General features: G+C 36.9%; 2 protein-coding genes across 3 annotated transcripts; one reads left to right on the forward strand and one right to left on the reverse strand.

Annotated features, from left to right (window-relative positions):
- Positions 1-655: 655 nt before the first annotated feature.
- LOC110052819 (alkaline ceramidase 3-like) lies at positions 656-24,966 on the reverse strand. Of its 2 annotated transcripts, none has more exons than XM_089293097.1 (12): positions 24,744-24,966; positions 23,847-23,957; positions 22,918-22,970; positions 22,740-22,792; positions 21,711-21,792; positions 20,983-21,018; positions 20,524-20,579; positions 20,058-20,102; positions 18,743-18,799; positions 18,029-18,133; positions 16,141-16,186; positions 656-3,453 (listed from the first exon to the last, which is right to left on the reverse strand). In XM_089293097.1, exons 1-12 carry the CDS (start codon positions 24,853-24,855, stop codon positions 3,322-3,324), a joined length of 888 nt encoding a protein of 295 aa, XP_089149223.1. In that variant the 5' UTR covers positions 24,856-24,966; the 3' UTR covers positions 656-3,321. The 2 variants fall into 2 exon arrangements, with proteins under 2 accessions (XP_089149223.1, XP_089149222.1); XM_089293096.1 differs by lacking the exon at positions 656-3,453 and adding an exon at positions 12,538-15,320 and having other exon boundaries at positions 24,744-24,964.
- LOC149108599 (core alpha-(1,3)-fucosyltransferase-like) lies at positions 6,031-9,148 on the forward strand. Its single transcript, XM_089294107.1, has one exon. The coding sequence runs from the start codon at positions 6,908-6,910 to the stop codon at positions 8,099-8,101; it is 1,194 nt and encodes a 397-aa protein (XP_089150233.1). The 5' UTR covers positions 6,031-6,907; the 3' UTR covers positions 8,102-9,148.
- Positions 24,967-25,014: the final 48 nt, after the last annotated feature.

The raw sequence follows: 25,014 nt of genomic DNA on the forward strand, positions 1-25,014 counted from the left end.
TACTACAGTCGAACCTCCAGTAGCTTCCAGTTGCGACCACCATCTCTCTTAAGCGACCACCTCTCCTCAGCGCGACCAGGGTTCCAAAATACCAAGTTTCCAAGTCAAATCTAATGGTCTAAGTTTTCTTATTGACTATATTTAGAACCTCTTGTAAGCGACCGCGACCACTTTCAGAGCTAAATTGGATAATGAGGTGTTGTAACCATATTACATTCCTGGGTAGTACAAGAGACGGAAATTCCTCAATGGGAAGTACAGGCTGATTTTTTTCTCGAAATCGACTTTTCGCATGAATGAAACAGTTAAAACATTGGTAAGTCTATGCAGTTACCATATGCTAATGAGGCAAAATTTTGACCCAATATGGCCTAATTTTTCTTAAGCGAGACCTCCCGTACGCGACCACCTACGCTTGACATTTTGGGTGGTCACGTACAGGAGGTTCGACTGTAGTAGCCTCCACAGACACATAGACACTTTGAAAACGCAATGCGGCCGCCAGTTTGTTAACAAGCGCACATTGCTACGTTACTCACTATTTACAACAGAATAGATAGTGAGTAGCGTAGCCAATCAGAGAACGGCATTCGTGATATCTGACAGTCATTGGCCTATGTTCACTAATTAATTAAATTGAGCCCACAAATGAGAATTTTTTTTTTCGCATGTAAATTTATTATGAAATACTACTTTACCATTTTTACCTAATTCTAAATGTAAACACTGGTGCTATAAGAAAGTATTTAAAATATCCCTGCTAACCATTATGTGAACATTACCATATTTAGCTAAAAATTTATTTTCATTTCTTTCCACACAAAATTTATAGCCCTTGATTACAAAATTAGTACGAAATTTACCAGAAATTTATTGTGAAAAATTGCTTTAGTCTATTTGTTTCAGACCCCGCCATTTATTATAAATGAATTACCTTATTACTCTTATTTTCCTATCTACTGTACCTCGGTACAATTCCATGTTTTGTAACCCATTAACCGTGGCTAGTATTCACACTATAAATTTGAACTCGCATTTTTTTAAAATATAATTCAGTTACAGTTACGCAAACATGTAATAATTAACATTAGATGTTAAAGATTCTAGTGTATATAAATATATCATGCAGTATTTTAAAAGTATTACAATAAAATGCCAGTTATAAGCCCTGAACTTATACAACTTTAAACTATGTATGGGGGTGCTGCATAGGCTTATAACTACTACCGGGGAGCTTATATCTGGTGAAGGCAGGAGCTTATAAAAGGCAAAAACACGTTTTGGAAATATGCTGACAAAGAAAATATTTTAAGACTCTGATGAAGCCTATATTGTAGGAAAACCACTGTGATTAAAATTCTTTATCTGCAATCATGCATGTTTCTAGCTGAAGTAAATTGTTCTGTGAGGATGTTTGCAAGAAAGTATAGGAAAGTTACCTAAGTAGGGCTCAAATTCAAGGAGAGGCTTAACCGGAATATTCTTCTGCTAGCAGAGCGATGGTGCAGTAACTAGAGGGCATGCAAGTCATCAGACTTATAATCGACATTTTACAGTATTCATAATTATCATGTGTCTCTACGTTACATTGTGCATATTCTAATTAATTTCAACTTACACATTTTTCCAGTTACATAACTGACCTATAATTACCTAGTAACTATGGTAATGAACTCAATTACCTAATAAATCACTAATTAACTTAATTATACAATTTAGTGTGTGTATATCTAGTCTGTGACTATTTAGGAATGCAATGCAAGTTATAAGTGTACCATGGCTGTGATAGCCCTCTAAATATAGCGTGACTTACTTGTTAGCTTTTGAATAATATTTCCTAACATATTTTTACAACAACCGCTTATTTGATTATGCATACTGTCACAGCAGAGCTTCTATTACAGTTTAAAGCACTTTTCAATCGAGTGTCGAAAAATCAAAACCAATGTTATCATGTCTGGCCAGTCACAGAGCACCCGAACAATCCTGTGAACCAATCAAAAATTATTTGAAGCAAACATGTGCAACTGGCACGAAGGAACCTGTTTTGGGTTAACTTCCGACTGGTGAAGGGATGGGGCAAGTTCTTCAAACCAGTCACTAAGGGTTAGGGTTAGCCAAATATGAATAATGTGACACTCAAGTGAAAACTGCTCTATTATATGACACAACTTTACATAACACAAAACACTTTAGAAAACCATCTGCTTTAAATAGTTACAACAAAACTACCTACAATCTCAATTTTTGCAACTGAATCTCATATCTACAAACTCCAAAAAATATACATACCCTCCCCACAGTTTGAACACTGCCCCCCCCCCCCTTCTATAAATTTTCAGTTCAGCTCCACACTTTCTTCAAGAATTTTTGTTTTTTGAGACCCCGATCCCTTGGAATTTACAATGGCACTCCATGGGTTGCGTGGGTATGGATAATAACTTTCTTGAACAAGTTTGAGAACTTAAAAAAGTCATATTAGTTGGATTTTTTTAGTTCTTTGTCGGTTATCTGCCTCACTTGTCTTTGTGGGTCTTATCCAACCTGTTTCTTCTCCCATTTGTTCTTCCTATCTTTAATGGTTACCACACTGGTTTTTTTTTTTTATGTTTCCGTTGGCTTGGAAAAATTAAGTAATGATAAATTCATTACCTACTCTGCCACTTTAGAAAATACTGGTGAGTTGACCCTCAGAAACCAGCCCAGAAGAATGCAGGAAAATCTGGACAATTTTACAATGGAAAAGGCCAGCTTCTTGTCATCTTGTGGTCCTCTGAATTTCCTTTGATCTTCCGCGTTGGAGCCCTTTTTCTGGAATCCATCTCAATCAATAATTTGCTCTTGGTCTAAGGCATTTCAAAACGCTCTCCCTCTCATATTCTACTCTTAGTATATTGCAATATTATTGTTTCAACCTAATAAATGACTGGAAATACTACTTTCAGGAGTGCAACCAGTCTAAAAAATTTTTAAAAGTTTTCTTAATCTGATCTTTTTTGTGTGAACATTCTACCACAAGAGGCTTTTCTTGGAGTCACGGGCACTCCACTTTGGACAGCAATGCTGTTAACAAGAGGAGACCGAGCCCCCTGTGCTTATGCACCATTAATTCAAAATCAATAAAACAACAGCTCACAGGCTTGAAGTGCTAGCAATAATGAACCTCTTAAATTGTAGTTTTGATGAGGGTTGACAGAAGCCAGCGAAAATATTAAGAACACAAAAAAATGGATTAAGTTAAGAACACTTTTCCAAATAAATAAGTTACCTTTAAAAGTTATATAGAATTTGTAAATGGAAATTCAATTGATGGTCTAGGTGTTACTTAAGCAGCTTCAAGATGACACCAAACAGCAACAAAAAAATTGCAGTATTGTGGGTTACTGTTGGAAGAATGTCTCTTGATAAATAGTCCTTGGAAGGATAAACAAAGGGAAGCCATTCCCTAAACAGCTGAAAAATAGTAGAACAAGTAGTAAAAAAAAAAGTCAAATTGAGACAAATTAAAATTTAATTAAATATTGTCTCCAGTTTGATAATAAAGTCAATGTATATAGTTGTTGATTGAATTCTACCTCTTCCCACCTTATAGAGATTACAGAGGTTTGCTGGACAATAACAGTGTTGAAATCTTACAAGGCCACAGTTGACAGAGTTTAGATTTTCTCACTCACTTGTCAAAAGGAAATTTAGAACTGAGAAATATATTGCCATGAAAAACAACACAGAACTTGACTTTCAGGCTAGATGGCAGCCGTATGTAAAATTCATATTAGAAACTTAATTTATAGTATTCAGTCTTATCTTTATTTAATTTCATTATAATATCAGGGCACATAAAATAATTGATGTTACTAATGTTAGGTGTTACACACTGTATTAAGAATATGTAATTTCTTTTTGTTTTTGAACCTCACAAGGTTACAATAAAAAAAAGTGGAAAACTGAAAAAAACAATAGATATTCTCACTAATATTTTTTAGCAGTGTCTTGAGTCAGAAAGCACATAAGCCACCCTAAAGAGGTGACATTAAAATCTAATTATTTGATTCCCTTGCACTTTTGCAAAATTTTTGTTATTATAGAACTGGTGCAAAAGTAAGACTAGTGTACACACAAATATTATCAATATTACTTTTCCCACTAGTCTACATGTTGGACAATGTATCAATTTATTATCTACACAACAATTTCACTTTCTTTTCTTGTTTAGCGACTGTGCAGGTAATATTAACATACAAATGCAGTACTTAACAAAATTAATTTGTCCACCAACCTTTAGATTTCCTGGTTTTCCAAGACAACGTAACCTTAGATCTATGCTACAATAACATTAATCAGAATAAAAAATTAAGACTTTTATAACAATCACAAACCTGTCTTGTATACCATACAGGAATGCTTGTCATGTGCCTTTTAGGTGTTTTGCTTAGCAGAATTTCAGGCAGAATTAGCCGTCTTTTTCCATCAGCATTATACCAGCAGAATAAGGAATTTACCAGTTACTTGAATAGAGCTTTAAGTCACATTAATTGATTTATGCTTTTGTATAAACTATTAACTTGTTATTAATTTTTAAAGGTACATTTTATTAACATGACAATTAAATACATTGCTACTATTCAATACTAATGGAATCCTCCAGTGATGATATGAACGGAAGAAATTTGGACAGCACAATTAAAAGAAGGATAAGATCAGAGTTATTGCGAGAGGTCAGCTTAGAGAAAATCTAGCTTCTTTTGTGCTTTGCCAGAGTTCTCCGTAAGCTCCGGCGACCGGCGAAATTCGCCGTCTAGTCGTCCTTGGCGCACTGGCTACTTATAGTAAATAAATTATGAAAAAATTTTATTTGTAACAATGTGAGCCTATCCGTCAATAAAATCAAGTATAAAAACAATTATGTCTAATTTTCTCAGCAAATAAGTAGCCATTAAAAAATACAACTCTTATAGCTTTAAGCTAAAAGAAATCTGAAATCGTTTGGGCCGTGAGAATTGCCGCCAAAAACATGACGTGAACACTGAGCCATGACAGCAGCACTAAAATATTTGACAGTCGAGGTTAAGTTGAAGCTCAGTTTTTCCTCTGAAAATGAAGCGAAAAACCCAGCAATTGCTGTTCAGTACCAGGGATAAATTGAAAAGAAAATAGAGATGACACAAACGAAGGTCATAAGTTGTTATCTTTCAAAAATATAATATTGCTATGGCATGTACTAAAACCCGAAACAACGAAACGAAACCACCGAAACAAAGTAAAATAATAAGTAAATAAATGAAAAAGTTGAAAAAAAAAACCAGCCTTGATCTCTGGCACGTTACTATGGCAGCCTGATCTAGTACCCATATCCACGTGTGTGACATAGTTACATCTCAAACCTGAAAGATGGATGAGCGCAAGGGTGTCAACGACGACCACGGAGACATCGAGAAAAAGGTGAGTATTTTTCACATTTTGAATGGAATTCTAACTAAACAAGAAATGTAATTTCAAAGAAAGGTTTTCTGGTTGTATCTTGGATTCTTAGGCGGTGGCAAATCGACAACGCCGAGCCCAGGATGTACGGAAACACAATCTCAAGAGTATCCGTGAAGCTGAGAGCCTAATAAGAAATTACTTTGAGGAATGCAGGAGTCACGGAGGCCTGACGTTAATATGATTAAAGCCTGTCAAGTCGCCCTCGTTTTTCCTCAGAGATATATATTAAAGAAAGTCCTGGTTCGCACGAGGAATGCTGCAAAGTCATTCTCGAAAAGACCATTCGATTCGCCACCGTCTAAGAATCCACGATACGACCAGAAAACCTTTCTTTGAAATTAGATTTCTTGTTTTAGCTAGAATACCATACAGAATGTGAAAATACCCACCATTTTCTCGATGTCTTCTTGCTCGACACGCTTGCGTTCATCCACCTTTCAGGTTTGTGATGTCACGATGTCACACGTGTGGCTTAAGAGCAGGATCTGAGTACGAGATCCGGCTGCCATAGTAACGTGCTAGAGATCAAGACTTTTTTTAAACTTTTTTTTTATTTATTTACGATTTTACTCGTTTCGGTCGTTTCGCTTGTTTCGGTGGTTTCGTTTCGCTCGTTTCGGTCGTTTCGTTTCGTTGTTTCGGGTTTTAGTACATGCCCGATTGGGCTTCGTCGCTCGAGATAAATAAGTCAAAGATCAAGGATAAAGAAAAGATAGACTTGTGGCAAGTTTACACGTGCTGTTGCAGGGTTGTTGTTCACTGCTGCGGGATAAAAACAGTAGCGCTAAAAAATCGTACCTAGACCTTTTCGCGCTGTTGAAAAAATTTCTCTTGTTGACATAATGGTTGACATGTAAGACAAGGGTGAACTATTTCATTCTTCTCATTCTTTTATTTACTCTCATCCAACTCAACAAGATTGTCTGCTCCCTGCCGCTGGACTTGATTTACATGTATAGCGTGCTTTGCATTTTAATGTTCAGGTTTCAGGCGAAACCAAAACAGAAATCGATTTCGCATTCTCAGTACATCCAGGGACTCAAGCAAGGAAACAAAGCCTGCACAGTCGCGGACTTTTTTTGATTCTCACAACACATTCAACGGTTAAATTTTAGAGAACACTTTACAACGGCATACAAACTGAAGTCATAGCTATTGTTCAGAGGCATCAGAGCCCATCACGAGCTGTGTTTTCTTCAGGTGAGGTGGACCAAAATGGTTTGTCGCTTTTTCAGGTATCATCATACATGTAAGGCTGCAAAATAAGCTGGTATACATGTACTATGCTCACGATATCAACTCGTCGTACATCAACTCAAGCTTAAAGCTTTAATACATTGAATACCACGCGGAGAAGCCGGACTTATCACAACTACATCCTCTAGTCGGTGTGTAGTCGCCTGTATCGCGAGCTAATATTTCAGATATGGCAAGTATCATGAATTGGAGAATACTCGCAATTTTGGTTGGCTTAATTCTTCTCTTACTACTGTACTCCATCAAAATGTTCCAATCTGAAGAAAATTTTCCACATTTACAGCCTTGGATTTGTCGAAACGCTACCGAAGCTAAACGGATGGCAAACAGATGCCATTTTGATAGCAGCGGAACAAGGATCATTTTGTTTTACACTCCATGGTTTGGACGAAAACCGTGGCCAGATTTCGCTTCTACAGAGCTCGATCTGTCTCACGCCAACTGCCCAGAGAAGAAATGTAAAATTACCTACAACGTTTACGATATAGGAAAGAGTGATTTGATTATTTTTCACGCTTCAGATATGCCACGATTCGTTAGCCGCAAGGAACTTCAACAAATTCACAAATATCGGTGTCCGAGTCAACGAACGGCATTCCTAAGCCACGAAAGCGTTCAAAACGAGCCTCTCGACGATATCGTGATACCGCATGGCTTTTTTAACTGGACGATAACTTTCAAAACGGACTCAGATTTTCATTTCCCTTATGGAAGTTACGTTCGATTGCCACCTGCTGAAAATCCAAGCACTTCTATTAACTTCGCAGCAAACAAAACTAAGTTTGTGTTGTGGGCTGTTTCACACTGTGGCACTATTCGAGAAGAGTATGTCAAAAAGCTTCTGAACTACATCAATGTTGACATTTATGGCGATTGTTCATATATTTATGGGCAAGACAACCAGTGTTTGAAATCAAGCAACTGTGACGACATTTTCAACCCTTACAAATTTACTCTGGCGTTTGAAAATGGAGTTTGTACTGATTATATCACCGAGAAATTCTGGACAGCGCTAAGTAGGAATTCAGTGCCTGTTGTACTTGCCAGAGATTATTACAGTGCTGATGTGGTTCCACCAGGCTCGTTTATCAGTGTGCAAGACTTTCCATCTGTGAAAGCTTTGGCAGAATACCTACTGTACCTTGATAAAAATGACACTGCATACAACGAATACTTTTCTTGGAAACAGAAATTTGCTTCAAAGAGCATCGACAGTTTTCCAGCTTGTGATGTTTGCGATGCGCTGCACGATGAATGCCTTAAACCCAAAGTTTATTCTGATATGTTCAAGACGTATTGGAATGAAGATGTTGATTGCAAAAAACGTGAACAAAAGCTATCAAGACTTATTGAGAAAGACTGACATAAGTGACTTAAGTGAATTAGTTTCACCTCGGCAGACTGCGGATAATGTTATAATTAACAAATAAAGAAGTCTCGACTGTGTTCTGTTCTGTTGTAAAGTACGCAGGAAGCGGTAGAGCACGAAAGAAGTGTAGGGGAAAACACGAGACGTTGTCGAGTGTTTTTCCCTGTAGTTTCTGTAGACTCTCAAGTTTCATAGAATATTTAAATTAATCACAACCCTTGTTAGAATTGTTCAACAGCTGTCAATCACAAACTGGACTTCAGCTAAGCTTTCAGTTCCGAGTGGTCTCAAGCGGCTTTCGAGAGCTAGAGGAACGATTTAACTTTAAAATAAGGATCTAAAGGCAGGTAAAGGTTTGTAGTCCAGAGGAATCCGGCCGTGTGGTGGCTCATGAAAATGTGCACTTTTCCAATGGAAATTACGAAACAAGGAGCTTAAAGCTTGCGGATGAAAATGCGAAATGCTGAGTTGAATTTGAAAGGAAGACTAAACTTCAGAATACCCGGCCACGATTGCGTGACATTAATGTTCTGCTCCCGCAGTCCTGCAGTCCCGTGGTCGTTAATTTTAAGCCCAGTCTCTTGGCGGACATAACACATACTTATCATACATAATAGACCTTTTTCACTTGGGCGGCTTGTTGTCCCATTACAGACCACGTGATATTCTCTGGAGAATTGTTCTTTTATCCATCTAAAAATTATTTATTCATATACACATGACTATTTGAAAATTTGAAAGGAAGAATTCTCAAGAGAATCATCACATGGTCTGAAATGGGCCAACAAACCGCCCAGTCGAAAGAGGTCTGTTGTCAACAAATTCAAAGCAGACTGAAAACACTACGTTTATCAAAAACAAAAAAAACAGTGCGAGTATAATATCACGGCAAACAAAACCAACAAAGAGTGTGCGCTAGCATGAAAATATATACATGTATATTCTTCGTTCTTTAAATGTGAAACTAAAAGACAGCATTTTATATCTAATAGGGCTTCGTAATTAAAATTGAAAGACCTACAAAACTAGACTTGCAGAAAAGTCCTTCGTCTTGTTTATTTACTACCCGCCTCGCGGCCTAAAAGTCGCAGCTCGCTTCGCTCCACTTGCTATTCTACCCTGAAAATCATGAGGTCCACTTGTAGCAAGTCTACTACAAAACTTACAAATGGCAAATTTTCTAATTTTAGTTATTTATTTATATTATAAAATTTCAAAAACAGTTGACAAAGATTTCCTCGGATCTCTCGCCCTAATGTGTTCATTGGCCTGTACCTTTGTTTTGGGTCGTTAATTGGTCACATAGATTTTCTTTACATCATTCAAATATACATATATCTCCACGTAAATTCGGCCAAATATGTAGAAAACAGAGGTTTTCTGACTCCATATTTAGGTAGATTTAGTCTGCAAATTTAGTCTTCTTGTCATTTTCATGTAGTCACCTAATAAATGAAATGATGCAGCCATAAGGTGCGTCTGTTCGAAATATTTTAATGAAAGGCCCTTTAAAATAACTAACCTACCCTTTCATATGTCTCAACTTGTGAAATCCCTACCCTTCTATATACCTGAGGCCTAAAAAAGGTGCCCCTTTTATGCAGGCTGAGCCTCCCTTTATAGGTCATTGTAGGGAGTAACCCTCGGACGAATTTTAGTCTCAAGGACCCGGGCTGAAGGACACCAGTGAAGGTTTGGAGTAACCTTACGACCTTAACCGTTACAATAAAATTCCAGCGAGTTTTAGTTTCACTATCTGATAGACGCAAAACACCACAGAAACACGAGTAGCACACACTGACAGAGTAGAAGTACGACTTTCTTAGTGTGTTTCCTTTCCATATTTCGAACTGCTATAACAGGGATTGCGGAGCGTATTTTGAATTGTGGGGCTTACAAGCGAGCTCTTAATTGCTTTTTTACGTTTCAGATGGGTTTTTAATTATCTTATGCATTTTTTTGCTCGAAATTGGGGGGCTAAAGCCTCCCGCCGTCCCTGTGTAAACGGTCGTTCACCACATTCTCATAACAAACTCTTAGATTTACGCTGTGTTAAGGTCCGGTAATACGGGCAACATTTTCCTTCAACTTGTCTCGCAACATTGTTGCTTTGCAAGTTGAAACACATTGTTGCGCGTATTACCACGTTTGTGACCAACTTGTCTCGCAGCAAAATACAGTGTTGCAAGTCTGCGGAATTCTATAGGTACAATTGCTTAATCGTGTATAAATAAAGATGGCGCCTTCTTTAATATAATTTAGCATTTCGACGAAGTTCCACTTCGACTTCTGGCCGTCATTTTCTTCTTAATTTTCCGTGCCAGCGAAGTTCTCTCAGTATGAAGCTCAGTGTCGTTTCAGGTAGCTAGGCGAAAAGTTGTATTTTTGCGACAGTTCTTCCAAGCCTTTTGCCTTTTTTCCTGCTTGTTTTGAAGGGACAAACGAGGTGTCCCAAAGACTATGATAGCCCTCGAGGTCTTTGTAAAGGACAAAGTTACGACTTTCCGAGAGTTACTGGTCTACTTAGAATTCAGGCTCGCCTTCACCGTCCGCCTTGTTTGTTTTCATTTTATTTGCCGCGCTTTGCGACAGCCAATCACAAGCGTTGAATTCAAATTTGTTGCGAGACAAGTTGTAGCTTCAGTGGTAATACGAGCAGCAAAACTAAAATTTGTTGCAGAAAGTAGAACTCGAGTCTACTTTGCGCAACATGTTGCCTCAACTTGCAACAATGTATTTTGCTGCGAGACAAGTTGGTCACAAACGTGGTAATACGCGCAAGCAATGTGTTTCAACTTGCAATGCAACAATGTTGCGAGACAAGTTGAAGAAAAATGTTGCCCGTATTACCGGACCTTTACGCAATTGAGTGGAACGCATTATATACTTAATTACTGGTCCGGCCGAGGGAAACAGTCAATCAGTTTTGTTTTCCGGAGAATCTCGAACAGGCATCAGAAGTGTAGCAGCTCTCGAAAGCTTGTAATTCTTTTCATTGTTAGCAACTGTTATTATTTTCGGGCTAGGGGCATTGTTTCTGTTGTTTGTAATAAGGCAACAAGAAGTGAAAGTAACTTCTGGTTAGTCAGAAAGAGAACGTGGGCGACATAAGCCATTGCCACGTGACCATAACTCAACCCAGAAGAGCGCGTGTTTAATTAAATTAAGCTGCGTGTCTCTGAGGGATAACTGCACTGCACTTTGCGCGAAAAAGTCCGCGAAAATGATAAATCCCGGGCGAAAATTTTAGGGAAAAGAAAAACCCCACCATTTTATCAGTATCTATAAAACCAGTTTCCATTGATCGACCTTTCTTAACAACTTGCCAAATCTGTGAACGAGCTACAGAGTTCAATGAGACCTCTCGATGTTTTTTACCCACCAAGGTACCTTTTAAATCTTTTAGGGTTCTGGGCGAAGAGACAAAAGCGCCATACTGACTTATAAATGGTGGCTAGTTTAGTTTTGTCAAGCATGAAATCTTTGAAATTTCTATATGGACGAAGGCACATCAAAACACCATTACTGGCTATTAAATTCCCTACAGCTCTAATCTGTCTGTTTTAGAATCGCATTTATTAGACTTATTAGGGGTCAAATTCTTGTGCCATGGACGGGCTGATCCCCTTCAACGGTCTAAATTCGAGCAAGCAAGTTTCAATTTTCCAATCAACAATTAGATTGAGTTCGAGATTTCTATCCTGTGATAGAGATCGAGAGCGAATTATCTCACACTTTTTTTTGTTTTAAAATAAATCTACTACAGTCCAACCTCCAGTAGCTTCCAGTTGCGACCACCATCTCTCTTAAGCGACCACCTCTCCTCAGCGCGACCAGGGTTCCAAAATACCAAGTTTCCAAGTCAAATCTAATGGTCTAAGTTTTCTTATTGACTATATTTAGAACCTCTTGTAAGCGACCATCTCTTGTAAGCGACCGCGACCACTTTCAGAGCTAAATTGGATAATGAGGTGTTGTAACCATATTACATTCCTGGGTAGTACAAGAGACGGAAATTCCTCAATGGGAAGTACAGGCTGATTTTTTTCTCGAAATCGACTTTTCGCATGAATGAAACAGTTAAAACATTGGTAAGTCTCTGCAGTTACCATATGCTAATGAGGCAAAATTTTGACCCAATATGGCCTAATTTTTCTTAAGCGAGACCTCCCGTACGCGACCACCTACGCTTGACATTTTGGGTGGTCACGTACAGGAGGTTCGACTGTAGTAGCCTCCACAGACACATAGACACTTTGAAAACGCAATGCGGCCGCCAGTTTGTTAACAAGCGCACATTGCTACGTTACTCACTATTTACAACAGAATAGATAGTGAGTAGCGTAGCCAATCAGAGAACGGCATTCGTGATATCTGACAGTCATTGGCCTATGTTCACTAATTAATTAAATTGAGCCCACAAATGAGAATTTTTTTTTTCGCATGTAAATTTATTATGAAATACTACTTTACCATTTTTACCTAATTCTAAATGTAAACACTGGTGCTATAAGAAAGTATTTAAAATATCCCTGCTAACCATTATGTGAACATTACCATATTTAGCTAAAACTTTATTTTCATTTCTTTCCACACAAAATTTATAGCCCTTGATTACAAAATTAGTACGAAATTTACCAGAAATTTATTGTGAAAAATTGCTTTAGTCTATTTGTTTCAGACCCCGCCATTTATTATAAATGAATTACCTTATTACTCTTATTTTCCTATCTACTGTACCTCGGTACAATTCCATGTTTTGTAACCCATTAACCGTGGCTAGTATTCACACTATAAATTTGAACTCGCGTTTTTTAAAAATATAATTCAGTTACAGTTACGCAAACATGTAATAATTAACATTAGATGTTAAAGATTCTAGTGTATATAAATATATCATGCAGTATTTTAAAAGTATTACAATAAAATGCCAGTTATAAGCCCTGAACTTATACAACTTTAAACTATGTATGGGGGTGCTGCATAGGCTTATAACTACTACCGGGGAGCTTATATCTGGTGAAGGCAGGAGCTTACAAAAGGCAAAAACACGTTTTGGAAATATGCTGACAAAGAAAATATTTTAAGACTCTGATGAAGCCTATATTGTAGGAAAACCACTGTGATTAAAATTCTTTATCTGCAATCATGCATGTTTCTAGCTGAAGTAAATTGTTCTGTGAGGATGTTTGCAAGAAAGTATAGGAAAGTTACCTAAGTAGGGCTCAAATTCAAGGAGAGGCTTAACCGGAATATTCTTCTGCTAGCAGAGTGATGGTGCAGTAACTAGAGGGCATGCAAGTGATGAGACTTATAATCGACATTTTACAGTATTCATAATTATCATGTGTCTCTACGTTACATTGTGCATATTCTAATTAATTTCAACTTACACATTTTTCCAGTTACATAACTGACCTATAATTACCTAGTAACTACGGTAATGAACTCAATCACCTAATAAATCACTAATTAACTTAATTATACAATTTAGTGTGTGTATATCTAGTCTGTGACTATTTAGGAATGCAATGCAAGTTATAAGTGTACCATGGCTGTGACAGCCCTCTAAATATAGCGTGACTTACTTGTTAGCTTTTGAATAATATTTCCTAACATATTTTTACAACAACCGCTTATTTGATTATGCATACTGTCACCGCAGAGCTTCTATTACAGTTTAAAGCACTTTTCAATTGAGTGTCGAAAAATCAAAACCATTGTTATGGCCAGTCACAGAGCACCCAAACAATCCTGTGAAGCAATCAAAAATTATTTGAAGCAAACATGTGCAACTGGTACCAAGCAACCTGTTTTGGTTTAACTTCTGACTAGTGAAGGGATGGGGCAAGTTCTTCAAACCAGTCACTAAGGGTTAGGGTTAGCCAAATATGAATAATATGACACTCAAGTGAAAACTGCTCTATTATATAACACAACTTTACATAACACAAAACACTTTAGAAAACCATCTGCTTTAAATAGTTACAACAAAACTACCTACAACCTCAATTTTTGCAACTGAATCTCATATCTACAAACTCCAAAAAAATATACATACCCTCCCCACAGTTTGAACACTGCCCCTCCCCCTTCTATAAATTTTCAGTTCAGCTTCACACTTTCTTCAAGAATTTTTGTTTTTTGAGACCCCCATCCCTTGGAATTTACAGTGGCACTCCATGGGTTGGGTGGGTATGGATAATAACTTTCTTGAACAAGTGAGAACTTAAAAAAGTCATATTAGTTGGATTTTTTTAGTTCTTTGTCAGTTATCTGCCTCGCTTGTCTTCGTGGATCTTATCCACCCTGTTTCTTCTCCCATTTGTTCTTCCTATCTTTAATGGTTACCACACCGTTTTTTTTTATGTTTCCCTTGGCTTGGAAAAATTAAGTAATGATAAATTCATTACCTACTCTGCCACTTTAGAAAATACTGGTGAGTCGACCCTCGGAAACCAGCCCAGAAGAATGCAGGAAAATCTGGACAATTTACAATAAAAAAGGCCAGCTTCTTGTCATCTTGTGGTCCTCTGAATTTCCTTTGATCTTCCGCGTTGGAGCCCTTTTTCTGGAATCCATCTCAATCAATAATTTGCTCTTGGTCTAAGGCATTTCAAAACGCTCTCCCTCTCATATTCTACTCTTAGTATATTGCAATATTATTGTTTCAACCTAATAAATGACTGGAAATACTACTTTCAGGAGTGCAACCAGTCTAAAAAATTTTTAAAAGTTTTCTTAATCTGATCTTTTTTGTGTGAACATTCTACCATAAGAGGCTTTTCTTGGAGTCACGGGCACTCCACTTTGGACAGTAATGCTGTTAACAAGAGGAGACCGAGCCCCCTGTGCTTATGCACCATTAATTCAAAATCAATAAAACAACAGCTCACAGGCTTGAAGTGCTAGCAATAATGAACCTCTTAAATTGTAGTTTTGATGAGGGTTGACAGAAACTAGTGAAAATATTAAGAACACAAAAAAATGGATCAAGTTAAGAACACTTTTCCAAATAAATAAGTTACCTTTAAAAGTTATATAGAATTTGTAAATGGAAATTCAATTGATGGTCTAGGTGTTACTTAAGCAGCTTCAAGATGACACCAAACAGCAACAAAAAAATTGCAGTATTGTGGGTTACTGTTGGAAGAATGTCTCTAGATAAATAGTCGTTGGAAGGATAAACAAAGGGAAGCCATTCCCTGAACAGCTGAAAAATAGTAGAACAAGTAGTAAAAAAAAGTCGAATTGAGACAAATTAAAACTTAATTAAATATTGTCTCCAGTTTGATAATAAAGTCAATGTATATAGTTGTTGATTGAATTCTACCTCTTCCCACCTTATAGAGATTACAGAGGTTTGCTGGACAATAACAGTGTTGAAATCTTACAAGGCCACAGTTGACAGAGTTTAGATTTTCTCACTCACTTGTCAAAACGAAATTTAGAACTGAGAAATATATCGCCATGAAAAACAACACAGAACTTGACTTTCAGGCTAGATGGCAGCCGTATGTAAAATTCATATTAGAAACTTAATTTATAGTATTCAGTCTTATCTTTACTTAATTTCATTATAATATCAGGGCACATAAAATAATTGATGTTACTAATGTTAGGTGTTACACACTGTATTAAGAATATGTAATTTCTTTTTGTTTTTGAACCTCACAAGGTTACAATAAAAAAAAGTGGGAAACTGAAAAAAAAAAGATTTTCTCACTAATATTTTTTTAGCAGTGTCTTGAGTCAGAAAGCACATAAGCCACCCTAAAGAGGTGACATTAAAATCTAATTATTTGATTCCCTTGCACTTTTGCAAAATTTTTGTTATTATAGAACTGGTGCAAAAGTAAGACTAGTGTACACACAAATATTATCAATATTACTTTTCCCACTAGTCTACATGTTGGACAATGTATCAATTTATTATCTAAACAACAATTTAACTTTCTTTTCTTGATTAGTGACTGTGCAGGTAATATTAACATACAAATGCAGTACTTAACAAAATTAATTTGTCCACCAACCTTTAGATTTCCTGGTTTTCCAAGACAGCGTAACCTTAGATCTATGCTACAATAACATTAATCAGAATAAAAAATTAAGACTTTTATAACAATCACAAACCTGTCTTGTATACCATACAGGAATGCTTGTCATGTGCCTTTTAGGTGTTTTGCTTAGCAGAATTTCAGGCAGAATTAGCCCTCTTTTTCCATCAGCATTATACCAGCAGAATAAGGAATTTACCAATTACTTGAATAGAGCTTTAAGTCACATTAATTGATTTATGCTTTTGTATAAACTATTAACTTGTTATTAATTTTTAAAGGTACGTTTTATTAACATGACAATCAAATACATTGCTACTATTCAATACTAATGGAATCATCCAGTGATGATATGAACGGAAGAAATTTGGACAGTACAATTAAAAGAAGGATAAGATCAGAGTTATTGCGTGAGGCCAGCTGAGAGAAAATCTAGCTTCTTTTGTGCTTTGCCAGAGTTCTCCGTAAGCTCCGGCGACCGACGAAACTCGCCGTCTAGTCATCCTTGGCGCACTGGCTACTTATAGTAAATAAATTATGAAAAACTTTTATTTGTAACAATGTGAGCCTATCCGTCAATAAAATCAAGCAAAAAAACAGTGTGTCAAATTTTCTCAACAAATAAGTAGCCATTAAAAAATACAACTCTTATAGCTGTAAGATAAAAGAAATCTGAAATCATTCAGGCCGTGAGAATTGCCGCCAAAAATGTGACGTGAGTGCCGTGACACCAGCACTAAAATATTTGACAGTCGAGGTTAAGTTGAAGCTGTTTTTCCTCTGAAAATGAAGCGAAAAACCCAGCAATTGCTGTTCAGTATCAGGGATAAATTGAAAAGAAAATAGAGATGACACAAACGAAGGTCATAAGTTGTTTTCTTTCAAAAATATAATTAAAATTAGTTCTTTTATCTCCAGTGAATGTAATTTAATTAGTTCTATAAACACAACAAAATGCAACCCAGTGCTTGGCTCGCACATGGAGGATTTTCAAGAACAAATAACTGCAAAGATTTCTTTCAACAAAAGAAACAAACTCTGCAAGATCTTACACAATCTTTAAACTCAGCAGCTGTAAGATGTTTGTGTAAATATTGAAAGTGAGATATAAAACTGGCGAGCTTATCGAGCAGGGAAGTATGAATAAATACATGCACTATTTCAAGGCTTCATTATAAAGCGAAACTTTTGCAAAATATGTCAAGTTTAAGTTTGATTGTATTAATTTTATCACTTTTGAAATCATGAACAAAAAACGCAAACTACCGCAAAGGTTCAAAATATTGATGACGGTCCGCACGCTTAATCAGAAAAAATCCTGAGCTTAAATCCGCAGGAAACTTCACAAAGTATTACAGGCTTGCGCTTGCAACGGTTACCAATCACAGGCTTCATCACATTCGATGATTTCCACCCCTAGCACTGTGTTAAAGCCTTTCAAAACCTGTCTTTTAACAAAATATATGTCAAACCTCAATCTAGTACCTTCAATGCCAGCAAAACTCTTTTCTCGTTTGGCTTTCTCATCTGTTTTTACATGCGTGATTGACCACAAAATGAGAACGTTTTTGATATTTTTTTTCAAATTTGATACGGATGACGATGATTAACCTGTTCAACTAACACAATATATTACATGTATGCTTTTCTCTGTGAAATTGCTTTTCTTTAACAAAAGAACAAATCCATGATTGCTTAAAATACACTGAAATGCACTTTTTAGAACCCAAATTTCAAAATTTTCCCGGGGAGGCTCCCAGACCCCCCATGAACGTAAATTTACGAGACAACCAGTCAATTCTCCCCACAGTAATGTTATACTGAAGTCCCACACAGGGCAGATCAAATATTTACAATCACCAACCTGAAAAGAACATGATAGTAACATCCTATGGCCGCCAGTGTGTGCCATAATGCATGTAACTGTGCAAATGGTCTGACAGGAGGGAACAGTGAATTCCTTACGTCCCTGATAAAAAAAGACAGCACTTTCAGAGATTAATGGAATCATATGTACTAGAGGTATCCACAGTCAAGTACCAAACAATACCTCTGATTGACCCTCGATCATCATCTCAAACATCATCTCGATCACCACTCAATTGAAATCTCAATCGATACTTAGTTGACACTTAAGAACAAAACTTGATTGACATCTCGATCGACACTCGATTGACACTCCGTCGATAGCTGGCCAAGTGTCAACCAACTTATATTTATCGATCGACACTTGAATTCGTTGACTCTCGCCTGACTGTTGACTCAGAGATGTCGATTGAGTGTTGACTGAGTATCACTCAAGATCTTGATCAGAAGATGTTTCTGGAGTGATGATCAAGGGTATTCATTGACACTTGACCTTGGATGCCTTTAGTAAACATGATCCAATTAATGCAAGCTCTTTGAATTCCTGGCAACAACTTTAAAGATCCTAAAGATTCTTGACCAAATATACTTTAGGATCTTGATTAAGAAACTTAAAATGATACTTGCCATTTACTGCTACAAAAGTTTGATATATTCAGGAGGTCCTTAAAATAATTTCACCACAGAACACACCAATATGAGTGCCTCTTACCTTATGTATGGACAAAAGTTGTTGTCAATGTTCCAAAGAATAAATCCAACTGCATAGCTAGAAAAAAGTCAATAATTTTTCTTTTTACATTAATTTATAAAGTTCACGGACAGTGAATATTTATCAAATCATATGAACAATTTCTCTGGAATTTCTAGTTATATTTACTCATTTTATTCAGTTTTAGTATTTATTTAAAGCATTTTTTTAGACTATGAGTAGTCCCTCTTTCGCTTAGTACGTCGTGCGTGATGCGAAAGAAAACCGCGAGAAAAAAATGGCCGCACCAAATCCTGGAGGCGAAGAGCGCGCGAAAGGAGGGACTACCGCCTAAGCCCAAGAGTTTGAATTATGCGTTGCTCTCACAACGCAAAAATATGATTGGCTTATGTTAGGAGCGTTGACAACATGTTGTCAACATTCGAGATACCTGTGACGTCTTGCAGGAATGTTTTGGAACCGGAGCAAATCGAAGCGGTACCAGAGCAAATCGAAGCGTTGGAATCGCGCTTCGCAAGCCGTGATGTTCTTGCGAATCTGCCAACAGGCTGTGGAAAGGTTTAAATTTATCCAGTGTTTTGTTTGGCAGAGCTTTCTGCCTCCAACCCGACTGCAAGCGTGTTAGTGATTTTGCTGCTCAACAGCATCGTCTAAGTCAGCGACTATAAATTTACTGAGCTTGGCCTTTTTCTGCCGTCCATTTGAAAGATTGACCCGGCCTCTCACTTGAAACCGGACATTCACCTGAAAATTTCCGCATTTCACCGCAGTTGGATGATCTCCTATGTATAATGTATAATGTATAATGTAAATTCTCGGTTGAAACTCTGTTGAAATTTTCGCAATAACTTTTAGACGCAGTGAAAATCGTTACAAGAGGCCTCTTTCGCCGTCTTCTTTTTAAAACTTCTTCGGCAGTTTCGCTGAACGAACACTGAACGAAGATATACTTCTCACGGCATATGTTTTTGCCTGGCTACTTGAAGAGTAGAGTAGAGCAATTTTATTCAGATCTCCTGGGGCTATTGATAACAGGCGATAATAAGAGGACATCAAGATGAGAAATCCTACACCGAAAAATCACTCGGCCGTGAAAGGGCAAACTCTTGGGCTTAGGCGGTAGTCCCTCCTTTCGTGCGCTCCTAGCCCCCAGGATTTCGTGCGGCCATTTTTTTCTCATGAATTTCTTTCGTGTCACGCACGACGGACTAAGCGAAAGAGGGACTACTCGTAGTCTAGCATTTTTCATATGTAGAAAAAAAACTGTTAATAAACACACACAACAATAATATTAATAATTAATAAAAGCTCTTACCTTACAAGTGATATGGTCAAAAGTTTCTTTGAACCATTGTGTTTTCTGCCATGAAAAAAATAATCATAATCATAGGCTGCAGTCTGGGAAAAATTATGAGGAAAGTAAGTTTTTCCACTCACCCAAAGGCAACGTTAGTTGCCTGTGGCACCCAGGCGCTTCAGCACAGCCCTGTTAAGGTATTGTAATAATACATAAAAGACCAGGGTTTTCTTTAAGGGCTGGGTTAACCGGCTGTAAGGACAACTTTGCCTGCCTGGTTTGACCATCTAGAGTAAAGTTTTTCTTATAAAGAAGTTAAGTTCAAAAAGTTTTGCACGCCTGAGAAAAGCAGTTGCTCTCTTGCTGGAAATGTTAATGAAACCCCTGAAAGACAGCTGTGAGAAGGCCAGCAACTAATAAAAAAACCCAGCAAATCAGAATACTTTATGCATGATCACGACAAATTCATGACAATCTTTCTTACCTACAAGCCATACCAGTTCTAATGACAAGGGTAGCAACAAGAATACCATATGCCCACTGCAGGAAAAAGGTTACAACCATGGATTATTACCATAGCAAGAAATGGTGAATTGAAACTTAAGGTATTTATTAAATAATATATCTTTATATTAATTAATATAAGTTGCAAACTTTATATTCAAGTTTAATCACCAAACTAATTTTGGCACAAAATTTCAGCATTAATTTTAGAACTTCACTAGTGAAACTACTACATGTAAATTGTCATGGCAATGTTTTGCACGGGATTTCTTGATACAATAAACAAGTTAATAACCCACGATTGTAAGGGTAATATTAATTGTCACCCATGAAGGCGAGGGAAGTTATAAAAATTTTGACAAAACACATGTGAAATTATTTCCTAATTTCACTAGTCATCTTTTGATTACCCATACATATAATTGTCAAAAAAATATACCTGGAATATCAGTGGATTCACAACAGTCAGATACACCTGGAGATCAATACAGAGTAACTGTCAGTTGAAATGTAACACATTTAAATCACATCACTGAAAATTGTCATTTACATGAAACTCTTTAACTTCCTCTTTGGGAGCATGTACATTTTTTATGAGATGAACCATTATTTTTTTGAGCAAGATACAACTTACAGCAAAGTTTAAACAAATTCTGAACATGGGTTTCAGAACCGTCTTAATTAAATTATAACATCAAATTTATGATCTACAGGCCCATGGCACACACGTAATGCAGGTGAGTTGGCAAGCACATAAGTCCACGATAAAGACTAATTTAAACCTGTTAAATCTCAAACACTAATTAGGACTGCATTTTATCATGCAAGGCATGTCACCTTGTGATGACTCATAAGGGAAAGCTTAGCTTGTGTGTCTTAATAATCCTAAGATAAGTAAAAGTTATGCTGGCTGGAGGCTTAGTGTGTGTTAAACATGGCAATTGCCAGATTGATCAGTGGGGAGAGGCATGACAAACGAAAAGCTCTTGGGCCCTCTGGTCATGGGGGTTAGACATGGGACCAATAACCACCCTTAAAAACATACAGAAACCACTTGAACCTTATAAAATAAGCAACAGGCAAGCAGTAAAGTGGCATAAGTAATTAATTGACCACTGGATGGCGTATTAAATGTTTAAAACTACTTTTTACTTAAAAATAGCTTACCAGGGTGATCATAGCACAACAGACAATAAGAATTAATGAGAGTGTAATGTTGTGCTCCCGTGGGCGATAGGAACAATGCCAGCTGAGCCAAAAAGAAAATGAACAATGACAAATGTATGCAACATCAAGCAAAAAGCTAACAGGTCATGTAATGCAATATAAAAGATAAAATATGCAGTAACATGTCTTCTCATTAAGTTTGTCATTGAAGCAGCAAATGAAACATTCCCAGAAAGCTCTGTTTTTAAATAACATTTCTCTATTTAATAGTAATTAATTAATACTTTTTAACATTAATAATAGGAATACATGTAGTCAATTAAATAGATATGAACCTGCATTGTTGAGTTATATAAGAACACTAGAACTTTTAAAAGCATAAGAAGAGCATCTAGTCAAGAGCCAGGTGCGAGGCATAACTCAGTGCCTCTAACAATATGTATTGTCAGTGTTTATGTCACTCAACAATGCCGAAGACTTAGTTGACTGTTTTCTGTATAAAAAGTTCAAGACACTTTGTAAACACTTGGTTGAATTGTTAGATGCGATATATGCTGGGACTACATAACTCTATAAAGCATAAGCATAGCACAGGCCTGTGGGTTTATGATGGAGCTCAAATAAACTGAAACTGACCAAAACTAGTCGTGCATGCAATTCCTTGAACATTTTACAACTCTCTCATAGAGCGGTTTTAAATTGAGTGCCATAAAACCAAAACCAAAGTAATCACTCTAGCCAGTCATAAAGGACACAGACAATGCAGTGAACCAATGAAAACTCTAAGTAATTACATGTAGCTGATGCAAAGCACAGGAAAATGCATGCAAAGTAGTCTCAATTGGTTTTGGTTTTACTTTTGATTGGATGAAAAAGTGGCGCGAGTTTCTTAAGCCAATCGTCCAGCGTAGGTAAACGCAAAGCCAATTAGTTTTCAGCACTCAATAATTATTGAAAACGGCTCTAATATTCTTTTTTTTAATTTAATTTGTAAATTTATTACTAATAGAAAATGTTAAGATAACTTACATGCAAAATATTAACACACAAGTACCATAAATCATTGGAAGTTCATCAAGAAGCTGCAGCAAATAAAATATTTTTCATTAAAACCCCTTGAGAAGTAATAAGTAAACAAGAGATAAACAGGAAAGTACTGTAGGTGAAAAGGATTAAACACATTGGACTAAATTCCATAATTCCTTACCTGCATTTCATATAACAGTGTAGCATGAAAACAAAATGAGCCTATTCCCACAACTGAAAAAGAAATAATTTATTTTAATAGAAAAGATATTCAAAAGTCGCCTTAACCTTAGTGCACATTCAAGAAGTACAGGTGATGGTATGGGAGAAAAATATGATTTATCGGGGTGGTGGGGAGGGGGGAGGGGGGCAGGGGAGCTGGTGGAGGTGAACAATCGGAGCTAGCCAGCAGCCATTTTATAAAGCTGATCCCGCTTATCTAAATACCCACCTCTTAAAAGCAAAGCTTATGACAACTTAAACTAGCTAGGATGTCAATTTTTTTTTTTCTAGTTAACCTTTCAGTCTGGTTAGCTTAGTAGCTATTGTCACTAGCCCACAAAAAATATCCCCCTAGTATGACTGATGAATTAAAAATTAAACAAATACAGTAATTTCACTTCATACAGTCTGTAATTTGAATTCTTCAAAACTTTTCCCCAAAAAGCTACACTTGCCTGTCAGGCAAGTACAAGATGGAATCCACCAGCCCCACACTATTTGGAAGAAAACTGACCACCCAGATTATGAATGAAGAACAATAAATTATTGAACAGGGTAGTACCTTTCTTCGTAACAGACCAATGGTACTGAGACATTCAGCTGTGAAAATTGTCGATAGCTTTTCTTGTTTTTTGATTGGCTACTTAAAAAAAGTCCATAAAATCTCATTGGTTTAAGAGTTGACAGTCTGACAGCTGAAATTTGAACTTGCAAGATTGCCTAAATTAAAATTTTATCAGTCTGTACTCTTACTGATGATAAAATTAAGCCAATCAGCACGCAAGAAATTAGACAGTTATTGTAAAAATGGGTATGAATGCGTGCATGGGTACTGGCAAATTGCCATGACTGTCACAATGTGCTGAAAGCAGGCACAACACAACTTACCACACAGTGAAATGAACGAAAAGGTGTAACGTCTCTCCAACTTGTTCTCCCACGATAAAATTGCTCCAACGAATGGGGGGATCAAAAACAACCAGTTGCTTATAGTGTTCCCTAAATAAAACAACAAAGAGAAACAATATTTGCCATAACACAACAGCCATTATATGCACGTAAACCCGCAAAAGAGATTAGTTTTATTTTTTTAAAATATTGATTCACAAATTTGAATGACAAAGGAATTTAAAATCGATGTTTGAAAACAGTGAACATTTCACCAACAATGTAGTCTGCATCTGGAAGTAAAAGAGAGGGTGCTAATTGATCGGACCACCCAGGAACAAGTAATCGGCTAATTTAGTTTTCCAAAGCACAATTTCACGCCTTTTGTGGGTCGCAGCTCGATTACATTAAATGAAATTGCTTCCGGCTACAAACAGGCAAAACTTCTATTAAATCCTAAATAGATCCCAAATACAATACATTGCCCATTGCAATTCACGGCTCGACACCATCTTTGCATATAACTGTTCGTCATTAAAACTGCCACGTTCGTTCTTTTTAGGGCATTAAAATTGCAACCGAGTTACGTAAGAAAGGTTAATCACGGAACACAAATTTCTCCAAAAACATTAGGTACCCCAGTGGCTAATACTGTAAACAAGAATTTGAGTAGTGCAGAATTTCAGCGCGTCAGCTGGGCTAACTCGATCTGGATCACTCATCAGTTGTTTCGATTAAAGTGTAGCGACTGAATTAAACACAACAAGAAAAGAATTCAATGGCATTGAACAAAAGTTGTTTTAAAACAATGCGGTGAACTGCTTTAATCATTCGAAAGCAGCTTCGAAGTTTCGATCAACAGCTGCATTACGAAAATAAGCTCATAACGCCACTTACAGAACTCCGCCAGAAAAGAAGTCACCGCGTAATTTTCCTCGCACCAGTCGATCGTCGAAGTTACTTCCCCCCAGAAGCCTTCTCCATTAGAACTCGTCGTTAGAGGTGCCATTTTCAGGATCGTCCACACCGTGCTGGTGGAGTTAATAGCTCAAGAGTAATTGTACACCTGTAATGTATGCTCACGCCCCTAAAGCACATATTCTGAGTCATCATCAGCGAACTGAATTATTTTTTTAACTTTTTTTCCCCGCCAAAATGAAAGCCAGCG

This window comes from Orbicella faveolata, unplaced genomic scaffold (assembly GCF_042242905.1).
Source record: "Orbicella faveolata isolate gen_17 unplaced genomic scaffold, um_ofav_v1 contig_25, whole genome shotgun sequence".
NCBI lineage: Eukaryota > Metazoa > Cnidaria > Anthozoa > Scleractinia > Merulinidae > Orbicella > Orbicella faveolata.

What these genes read in the sequence shown, in the direction of transcription:
- LOC149108599 (XM_089294107.1), top strand. Translation starts at nt 6,908, where the DNA reads ATGGCAAGTATCATGAATTGGAGAATACTCGCAATTTTGGTTGGCTTA.
- LOC110052819 (XM_089293097.1), bottom strand. Translation starts at nt 24,855, where the DNA reads ATGGCACCTCTAACGACGAGTTCTAATGGAGAAGGCTTCTGGGGGGAA. An exon ending in TTCTTTTCTGGCGGAGTTCT is followed by an intron (nt 23,958 to 24,743) that starts GTAAGTGGCGTT and finishes TGTTTTATTTAG; the next exon opens with GGAACACTATAAGCAACTGG. An exon ending in TACTATCATGTTCTTTTCAG is followed by an intron (nt 16,187 to 18,028) that starts GTTGGTGATTGT and finishes ATGTTATTGTAG; the next exon opens with CATAGATCTAAGGTTACGCT.